This window comes from Lycium barbarum, chromosome 2, assembly GCF_019175385.1.
Source record: "Lycium barbarum isolate Lr01 chromosome 2, ASM1917538v2, whole genome shotgun sequence".
In the NCBI taxonomy this organism is placed as follows: Eukaryota; Viridiplantae; Streptophyta; class Magnoliopsida; order Solanales; family Solanaceae; genus Lycium; species Lycium barbarum.
This window is the reverse complement of record NC_083338.1, coordinates 149,429,834-149,440,276: the sequence shown is the minus strand read 5'-3', so window position 1 is coordinate 149,440,276 and position 10,443 is coordinate 149,429,834. Positions and strand designations below refer to the sequence as shown.

At 31.8% G+C, this 10,443-nt stretch overlaps 1 protein-coding gene across 2 annotated transcripts; it reads left to right on the top strand.

Annotated features, from left to right (window-relative positions):
* The first annotated feature begins 697 nt into the window (after nucleotides 1-697).
* Nucleotides 698-7,544, top strand: LOC132628054 (transcription factor bHLH110). 2 transcript variants are annotated; one of them, XM_060343754.1, is made up of 7 exons: nucleotides 698-1,760; nucleotides 2,120-2,696; nucleotides 3,517-3,645; nucleotides 3,909-3,974; nucleotides 5,079-5,144; nucleotides 6,358-6,417; nucleotides 7,149-7,544. In XM_060343754.1, exons 1-7 carry the CDS (start codon nucleotides 1,588-1,590, stop codon nucleotides 7,296-7,298), a joined length of 1,221 nt encoding a protein of 406 aa, XP_060199737.1. In that variant the 5' UTR covers nucleotides 698-1,587; the 3' UTR covers nucleotides 7,299-7,544. The 2 variants fall into 2 exon arrangements, with proteins under 2 accessions (XP_060199737.1, XP_060199736.1); XM_060343753.1 differs by having other exon boundaries at nucleotides 706-1,760; nucleotides 2,114-2,696.
* Nucleotides 7,545-10,443: the final 2,899 nt, after the last annotated feature.

Here is a 10,443-nt window from a genome sequence, read left to right as displayed (position 1 = left end):
AAAAAAATCCCAGACTTTTGTCATGAAACAACAAAAATTTGTTGCTAATCTTACATAAGGAATTAACGGATTACCAAAATCTTGTTAGCCACGAAACTATTTCCCTTTTTTTTTTTTTTTTTTTGGTAGTGAGCTCTAAATCTCAAGAAATTCTCGAGTATATATCGATCGGTAGAAAAAGAACATGCTAAAGCAAAACTACTGCTCCTACTTATAAAAAATAAAAAAACTATTCCATAATGACTAAATTAAGTGCTACAGTACTTTTTAAGAATATGTACACTATTATGTTGAAATGCTCACAAGACATGCCTACTTTCTAGTTATTTTCAATAGATCGTCAAGAATATGTACACTATTATCTGTTTAGGCATTGAACCATCAAACCTGAGCTTAGTGTTACTCCACTGTTCTTCCTTTTTGTTACTATAAAATTGTTCGTGTTTTTCTTTAAACGAAAAGCATTTCACTATTTATTGCTATATTTTTAGTCTTGAATGTATAGTATCATGGACCACTTGAATAATGGAAAGATAAGTATTTCCAATTTGGCCTTTGATCACAACATTTTGTGTTGTGTTATAAGATATATACCGACCAGCACCCAGTACTATTACAAAGACTTCTCAAGAAAACATGTGGGTATCAAAGAAAGAGAAAGAACAATCAAAAGAACATGGCCGTTATCATTTCTCTTCACTGCACTTTTTCACTCCTTCAAAAGCCTTGGGATTGAAGGCAGCAGCGCCAGGCAATTTTAATCACAGCCTTAGGGAATTATAATCATCTCCCTGTAATTGCAGTCACCTAAAATACCTAGCTACCCCTCCACCAAAATAAAATTAAAAAAATACAATTATATAGGATACCCTTGGAGACAAGAGTGGGAGACATGAAATTCGTTTATATATTGTGAAGGGCAAAAAGTTTGGCAGAAAAGGGGAAAAATAGTATACATTATAGTGTACCTTATATACTCATATTTGTTCCATTTTATATAACATCCCTTCCTTTTTAGTCTATTTCGCAGAGAACGTTCATTTTTCCATATTTAAATCGATTTTTTTTTTATAGTATTATAACTCTAATGTCATGATATTTTTAAGACTATATGATATTTTTGATACGTAATATAAGCGCTTTTATTTATTTTTTCTTAAGAAAAATCGTATCCAGATAAATACCATCATATAAAATGAAAAGGACGGAGTATATATATTATATTATGAGAGCTCTAGCTATGGGTTCTATCTCTTCTTGCTTTGCTTGTTTTCTTTCTTTTCAAGATTGCTTTTTAATCCCTTTGAGACATCGAATGAGTAAGAACAAGACTTATATGGTGAAAAGTTGCTAAAAGTGAAGATGGAAAATTTATGTATTTTTCTTTTCAGTTGAATATAGGATACTAGTATATACTATTTAGTAGCAGAAAGGAGCTATAGCTTAAGGGTTTTTACAGAGAGAAGATGAGGAGGAGAGGAGAAGTATGAGTATTACTTTTGCTTTTTAATTATTCTTCATCTTGGGATTTTCAAGTGCCTTAAAAAACAAAGGTGAAAAAAGCAAACTTCAGATATTTTTTTTATTATGGAGCCTGCAAATCTCCATCACCACCAACATCAACAGTATCATCTGCTCCAGTTCCAAGATCAGCTTCCCCTTATTGGTATTTCTCCAAATTCTTCTTCATCTTCTAATTCTTGCTATGGAGTTCCAACAACAAACACTACACATACTTGGACCCCATGTACTACTATCTTGTAAGTCACTTTATTTAAATTTCTCTCTCTGTCTAAGGAGACACAACTTTAGTTATAGTGTTTGAAATGAATGATTATACTTTGGCTACTAGCTTCCATTATTATGATATGTCTTTAACAAAAAAAAAAAAGTCTTGGAATATTGGAATCTCTTTTCTCCTATCTTTTTTTCTTTTGACATTCTTTGTTGATTTGATGTGCAACAAATAAAAAGTTCCCTTTAATTCATTTTCCTTGGACCAATATTTACAATCTTGAAACTTTGATTATTACTTTACCTCAAAAGCAATAGTGTTAGATTTTTTTTATTGAACTTTCACTTCCATTTTATCTAATCTTTTTTCCTTTTTTAGGAACAGTCCTGGAAGTAGTCTCAATTCATATTCTAGTGGAGCCATCATCAATACTACAAACTCATCAAGTGATCCATTATTATTAAGGCAGCAATTACAAAGTGGCACAAACCTAGTTTCTATGAGTACTACTCAAGATTTGGGCTTTCACTGGGCTAATAGCAACATCAACAGCCAATTAGTAAAGCAAGAAAATTCATTATCAGATTCATATCCAAGATTCACTCAAATGTTGAAAAGTCCAAGTATAGAGGAAAGAGAATTGAGTGATATGAATGCTAAGCTTTTGCTTGGAACTCTTTCTAATACTGGGCTTCAACTTTATCCTGGAGATAATAATAATCTTCTCTATTCTTCAAACTCTAGTAGTACTAATAGAGTAAGATTTAGTCAGATATATCCCACAATAAACGTGTCCAACTTGAATATAAATCAAGCAAATTCTAGCTCTTTGGACATGAATTTACAGCCATTGGATCTAATCAATTCTGCAAGATATGGAGGGAGCTTTAGCCAGACATATGGCCTAGCAAATCATTTTCAGCAATCATCAAGTGAAAGTCCAGTAGATAGCTCCACAAGTGTAAGTATTTTTTTAAAATCTTATTCCTTAACTCATTTCTATATTTGGTCATAAATAATACTAATATTTTGTCATTCACAAATTGTCTGGAGTACAGTATTTGCATCATTATGTGCGAATACTGAACTCCAGTATTTGAAATATTGATGAAATTATTGAAAATTTTGTTTTAAGGAGCATTTTGACTGATACTTCACTCGCAGAACTTCAACATTTTTCAAAGTGGAATTCATGGCGTCTTTCAAATAGGAGTATATACTTTTTTAGATTTAAACTTCATATATTATCTTTTTCCGCTTCAACCAAATATTGTCCAAATGCGGATTTCCTCTGTCAAATATCATTGTCTTTTTGTTTTTTCTAGTTTACTTATTTTATTGTTGCATGCACTCAATGTACATTGCTGAGTAATGTTAGTAACTAGCAAGTCGGAGTAAGTAATTTCACCCTATGCTTATAGTCATATTATTAATTTGCAAATATATAGTTCTAAGGAATTGAAAAATAATCCAACGATTAATTTCCATTTTTCTTTAGATACAGTTTGTTATCCTCATATAAGTATTTATATAAGAAAATAGGGAAAGTTTTTTTGTTGTTGTTATTTTTTTATTTTTTTTTTGGCTTTTTTACTTTTGGAATAATATGCAAGAAAAGAGAAAGCCTTTCTTTTCTCATATTAAAGGTTACTTCAGCTTTATACGTTTATATATGCATCTTTATCTCTTTTTATTATTTCCCTTTCATCAGAAATGAGTCTGTCTTTTTGATTGATATGATTAAATGGATAAATTAACTTTAGTGTTTTTGAATGTTGAAGATATCAGCCTTTAGTAATGGAGTGCCTGAAGCTAAAAGGACCAGCAATACTTTGGAGCCTAATAAAGGCCCTCAAAATGCACCAAAGAAATCAAGAGTAGATTCACGCGCATCATGTCCACCCTTTAAGGTAAACGTTTGAAGAGTTTAAATTATATACACCAAATTGTAAGAAAAATAATTTAATCTATTAGTAAAATGTATGTGGTTATAACTTGTATACCGTGAGAGTGTATAATTTAAAGGATATTTACAGGTAACTCTCCATAAAAAATGAGATTTACAATTTTGAAAGTGATGAACGTTACCTGTTATAGTAGGTTAAGGTGACGAAGACCTAGACTTTTTATTGGTATTTAATGGATGATTTTGGTTAATTGAAATATAATGCAGGTGAGGAAGGAGAAACTAGGAGATAGAATAGCAGCCCTTCAACAATTGGTGGCGCCTTTTGGCAAGGTACTATTTGGCAATTTGCATCGAACTCTATAGTTTTCAGCCTATTCTATAGTATTAACATAACACTACATCTTGTATTTATAATTAGCTAGTTAATTGTCAACAAAAGTACGTTAGCAATTAGCATGGCAGTAACAACTAATTGAAATCCCAGTCACCTTTAAATCAGAGATGCCGGGTTCGAGCCCCTGTAAATGGAAAAAATCTTGTTGGGAGCATTGTCTCAGAAATGGTTCTGCAACGCGCGAATCCGTATAAACAGGCTCCAATGCGGATACCGAATGGAAAACAAGAATACCAACTAATTTAAATTTGGACATCTGATATTAATTGTCTTAAAGAGATACTCAGCATCTTAGAAACCATGCACTACCTTAATCACTTAATGTTTGGACCTTGAAATTAAAAAGAAGTAATTAGAGATGGAGAAATGTTTATTTGAGGACCAATATAATCTGGACCGACAACAAAGATATAGAAGCAATTAGTAAAAGTATTTAATTTTTATATACACTTGTATATGTCCCATGGACAATTTATGTGAAACACTTTATTTTTAAAATTAGTCTATCGCAAGAAAGAATGACACCTTTAAATATCTAGAAGTACTTTAATTTAAACTTCTATTTTGCCCTTAATAAGATTATTTATAATTTTATAGTCAAATAAATATCTAATATTTGCTTATTAAGTCACAAATTTCAAAAGTCTATTTCTTAAACTTCGTACTAGTGAGAATGCGTCACATAAATGGGGCGGAAGATAATATTAACTTGCATTGTATTTCAATTTACGAGTCTCATCTTTTAGGAAGATTACTCGTAATATGATAATGTAAAAGTTTTTCGACAGTATTTTTAGTCTATAGAAGCGGATGGAAGTTTTGGCGTACAAATATTCAAACATGGATAGCACGAATTTCATGGAATTGTACAGTGAACAAGTGCATGCTTAGGGTGTAACCCCGAGAAAAGCATTTTTCACAAGGCACTATGCTATATATTTGCATTGTGCTTTTTGTTTCTTTAATTAGAGAGACATATGTGTGGTGAAGTTCGTGGAATGTTTGACAAGTAAATATTATTGCATGTGAGAATATTGCAGACGGACACAGCATCGGTACTTATGGAAGCTATTGGTTATATCAAATTCCTTCAAAACCAAGTTGAGGTACGTATCTTTATCACTTCCAAAACATTCTTCTTCATACATACAGCTCGAATTGTCTTCTCTTAGTATAAACTCCCTTCGTCCCATTTTATGTGAAGGTGTTACTATTGAGCAGTCGAGGTCATTTTTTCTCTGATTATAGTTCCCTCAAACTTTTTGAATATTTTGAATATATCATTAGCTTTGACTTGTACTACTTTTCATGTTCTTGTCATATATGTAAAATTTATAAAATTTTGAAAATATGCACCTGAATATATCATAGTCAAAATTAAGTATTTTAACCATCATACTTCAAATTTCTTCACATAAATTGGGACGGAGGAAGTGTATATAGAATCATGCAAACACTGATATGCACAAGTTTACATGTTTTTTATTCGTTTCCAGTTCATTTTAAGCAGTAGAATTTTTTTACAAAATAATATATATCTGTATATGCTAAACTCATTAACTATATTGTTATTGTCGTCTCATTCAACTAAAAACCAAAAGAAGACGTGCGTGCTTGTTACGACAATTTTTCTTAAATTCTTGACATTTAGTCCTTTGCATCAAATACATAATTTATTTTCACTATAGCTTGGGTTTGTGAGCTTTTAGTTATACATGTTGAGTTCAACGCTTCTAACTAAGAGCCTGTTTGGATTGGCTTATCAGTTGCTTAAAAGTTGCTTATAAGCTGTTTTTAGCTTTTTTGAGTGTTTAGCTGGTCAGCTTAAAGTCATTTTGTGCTTAAAATAAGCTCAAAAAAATAATTGGGCCCGTTTGACTTAACTTATCTAAACCAGCTTATAAGCCAAAAAAAAATAGAGCCTGTTTGGATGGGCTTATGCCTATAAGCTGTTTCCAGCTTATAAGCTAAAAAAAATAAGTTGGGATAGTCTAACTTATTTTTTTTGGCTTATATGCTGTTTTCAGCTTATAAGCTGCTTTAGATAAACTAAGTCAAATGGGCCCAATTATATTTTTGAGCTTATAAGCAACTTATAAGCTAATCACTCAAAAAAGCTGAAAACAGCTTATAAGCAACTTATAAGCTAATCCAAAGGAGCTCTAAGTTAGACTATCCTAACTTATTTTTTTTAGCTTATAAGCTGCAAATAGCTTATAGGCATAAGCCCATCCAAACAGGCTCTTAGACTTTAAAACTCTCTCTATTCCTTATTAGAAAGCCTCTGACATGTTTGTTTGTCTTCTTTAATTTCTGCAGACACTAAGTGTGCCATACATGAAATCTTCACGCAGCAAAGCCAGCAGATCATTGCATGGAGTAAGATTAATAACTTCATGCATCTATTCTATACTAATCTCTATGTCTCAATTTATGTGAAAAATTCTTTCCTTTTTATTCGGTCAAAAAAAGAATGACACTTTTTATATTTAATAATAATTTAACTTTAAACTTTTAATTTTATCCTAACCAGAGAAATTTCTATGGTCGGTTTTGGACTGCAAGTTTCAAAAGTTTTTTCTTAAACATCTTGTTCAGTCCAGTGGCGGACCCAGGATTTTGAGTTCGGGGGTGCTGGACCCAGGAATTTTGAGTTCGGGGGTGCTCTATTAACTATTTATATCTGTTTCCTTTATATTTTCTATACAGCTATACACTCCGTGACTGAGTTTAATGGGTACTGGAGCACCCAAAATTTGCACATGGGTTCGCCACTGGTTCAGTCAAACATCGTCATATAAATTGAGATTGAGAGGGTACTATTTAGTATCATAAAAGTGTGCATATTCGTTCTTTTTTCAATTCAAAATCTTCATCATTTATTCTTTTGGTATGTGGAGGGGTCGACCGTTGACCTTCTTCGTTCTACCATTTTAGGTCTCGTCTTGTGCTAGTTAGCAGGACATACTAGTCTTATCTTTTTGAAAGAAACTGAAGACTGACAATCTTTCTCTTTATACGCTATATTTTGAAAGGAAAAAAAACAGAATATTTACCTAGACAATGTTCTCGTCATTTACTGATAGTTTATATCTTGATTATGGTGGCAGGGTGGTGGAGAGATGAATAATGGGAGTGAAGAAAGTAAAAGAGATCTTAGAAGCAGAGGGTTGTGTTTAGTGCCATTGTCATGCTTGACTTATGTGACTGATGGTGGTGGAGGTGTTTGGCCACCCCCTAACTTTAACGGAGGCACTTAAATTCCCAACTTATAAGACTTTATTCTAGCTCAGAAGACTGAGAAATCATTTTTATTTTACCATTTCGCTTTAATGGAGCAAACTTGGTCATTCTGTGGAAAACAAAGATTGAGATTGAAGGATAGACCAAGTTTGATCCATTAATGCATGGGTTGTTAGTTTAACATTACGTTTTCATATTATTTTGTTATTCTAGACTCTTCTGGGTGCGACTAATTGTGCTATGCTAGTTTGATTTCAAAGTGACTAAGCTCCCTATCAGCATCGTACCTGTTTTTTTTACTTCTCAAATAATTATGCAAAATCTCTCGTTGCCGTGACATTGTAGTATTTTTTGAATTTCTTATATAAATTTCTAGTTTTGCCTAGAAGTTTGGAACTCTACTACACCTAAACAATGCACGTAGAGTTGCATCGACAGAAGGCATCTGTAAATTTTTGCATCTAATTCTCTCGGATCCGATGATAAGCATTAAGCAATCAAAGTAAACGCCCTCGGACGAATTGACATATTTTTAGGGGATCTTAGTAACTCAGTTGGTTAACTACTATACATCCACCTTATTGGGAAGAGTTCGATTCTCTACCTTATAATTCTCTCCCCCAATTTCCCTTCCCCTATTCCTAGTAATATTTTTTTTTTTAAAAAAAAAAACATATCTTTACGTAGAATTTAGGAGCCGTAACTTGTGATATTTCAACTCGGATCGATGGGGCGGTGTGGGGAAGTGCACAATTGGCCGTTTTTAGGACCGCTATGTAAAGAATAGTAAGTTTACAAATTTTTTCAAATTTAGCCGCTTCAAAATCAAATTTTAAATTCAGCCAAAAGCCTAATTTCAGGCCCTAATATTTTTGTTTTGTTTTGTTTTGGTAGTCCAAATATGAGACCGTAGAGTCTGAAATAAGGCTCTGACAGTTCAAAACATCTAGGCGGAAGGTTTGAAGAAGAAAGATGAAAGGTCTGAAATTTACTAAATTTGACTAAATCTTAAACAATCTTTAACAACTGACTAAAGTTTAAATCAACCGGCCAAATAATGGGCTCGAGTACAGGCCACACGGGCTGGGCTCGTGACAATGTCCCCTGTCGAAATGACTTTTGATGTAAAACTTACACAAATAGCTACCTTTTTATAGGTTCTAACAATTTATAGCTACAAGTTATAAAATTACAATTCGTAACTGCTTTTGTTGTATTTTTGGTCATTTTCGCATTTTCAAAATACAAGGAAATACAACGAGATACAAATCGTTGTTGAGTAAAAAACGGTTGTATTTAAGGAAATAAATATCTTCTTTCAAATTAAATGGTAATTAGTATTAATGCTTCCATGTATCACGCAAAGCGTATGAGGTTCCATAACATCACTGAAATATACTGAAATTAGATAAAACACAATGAAATACACATAATAAATGGCAAAGAAAATTAAATATAAACATAAATACACTGAAATATATTGAAATACACATAGTCGATGCCAAAAATAATACATTGAAATACACTGAAATATATTGTTTGCTAATACACTGAAATATACTGAAACATTTTATCAAACATTTGGTGGGCATAAAGCTCCACAACTCTTATCAATGGTTTTTCTACACCAACAACCTATTCTCTTGCTCGTAGATGATGCTACAATATCATATTGCTATAATCAATACTATTCGTCATTACTCATAACATAAAACAACACCACATAATCAGCAAACATAAGAAGGATTTTCCTCTTCTTTCGGCCCATCCATGGAGATTCAGCAAACGAATTGTTATGAATGTAATCACCTGAATCTTCATTAACAGATCTGATAAGCTGCTGGATAACCTTATGCCCAAGAATATCATAAACTTGTCGTTGAACCACTTCAGATGAAACGAGCTTTAAAGCTCTCTTTTTGATAAGGACAACAATGGCATTGATCTTTTTGTTTTCAAGTTTATCAGTTGATGCCATTAATTAACTCTTTGCATATGAAGTCATATGGGCTGGAAATCATTTTTAATTATGATTTGAAAAAATGAAACAATTATCATGTATTTAGGGAGAGAGAGTATATTTAGGGAGAGAGATAGTAATGCGGCGTGTATTTAGGGATTATGGGGCAGCACAGTTAATTAAAAAAAGTGGGTAGCTATGAAATGTAAATTTTGAATAATATAGCTACTAAACTTAAATATTAAAAAAGATAGTTACTACCTATAATTAAGTCTTAGGGATAGCTACGGCAAGTAAATTTTACATTTATTTTTGATTCATCACTTCATTGCGGTTTTAGAAACAATTTTCATAGTTATTGGATACTAGTATTATTCCGTAATATTGTTACACCTATTCAAATCCGTCAAAATTCTTATGAAAATACTAATTTTCAGCTTTTAAATACATTTTGTTTTAAATGATTCTGTATTCATCACTTACTTGATATTCAATTCACATATATTGAAATCAATTGATTCCCATTGTTATCTTTGCTTAGAACATACTCTTTCTTGGTCCTTTTAAGTAAAGCATTTTTTGGAATATACAACTTCGTCCACATTGAACTGAATAAAAAACCAAGTAAAATTAAAAGGCATCAGAGCTAAAATCAGAAGGGATAAAAAAATCCAACACATTGCCTGGTCAGTAATAAGAGCCGCCGCAGTTGAACAGGTCTTTCATTGCCTATACCATTAATGATAGTATTATTTTAATGGGTCCTTAGCACATCATGCCAGCTATTTTGCTTCAAGCTTCCATTTACTATTTACACCTATAAATATTATTTTATAGGGAAAAAAATAATACCATGTCGGAATTGATATGATATAACTAGAATCGGCGAAATTTTAAAGAAGAAATGAAGACTTTTGAATTTACGCTCTAAGATATGTTAATAGCATGTGTAATTATAAAATTTATAGGTTATAGTACTGAACATACCATAACATTTACATGGTGATAAAATTTCTCATTAAAGATAAATTAAGAAATGTAAAGTTAATTAGTTTAAAATTTAAAACTATCTCCTTCTTTTTAAAATGAACTAATAAAAAAAATGTGTCAAAGACTCACAAATATGGCGGAGAAAGTTACTAACTTTTAATTAATAAAATAGGATAAATCAAAGAAGGATATTTTCCCCACATTCTTTTTAA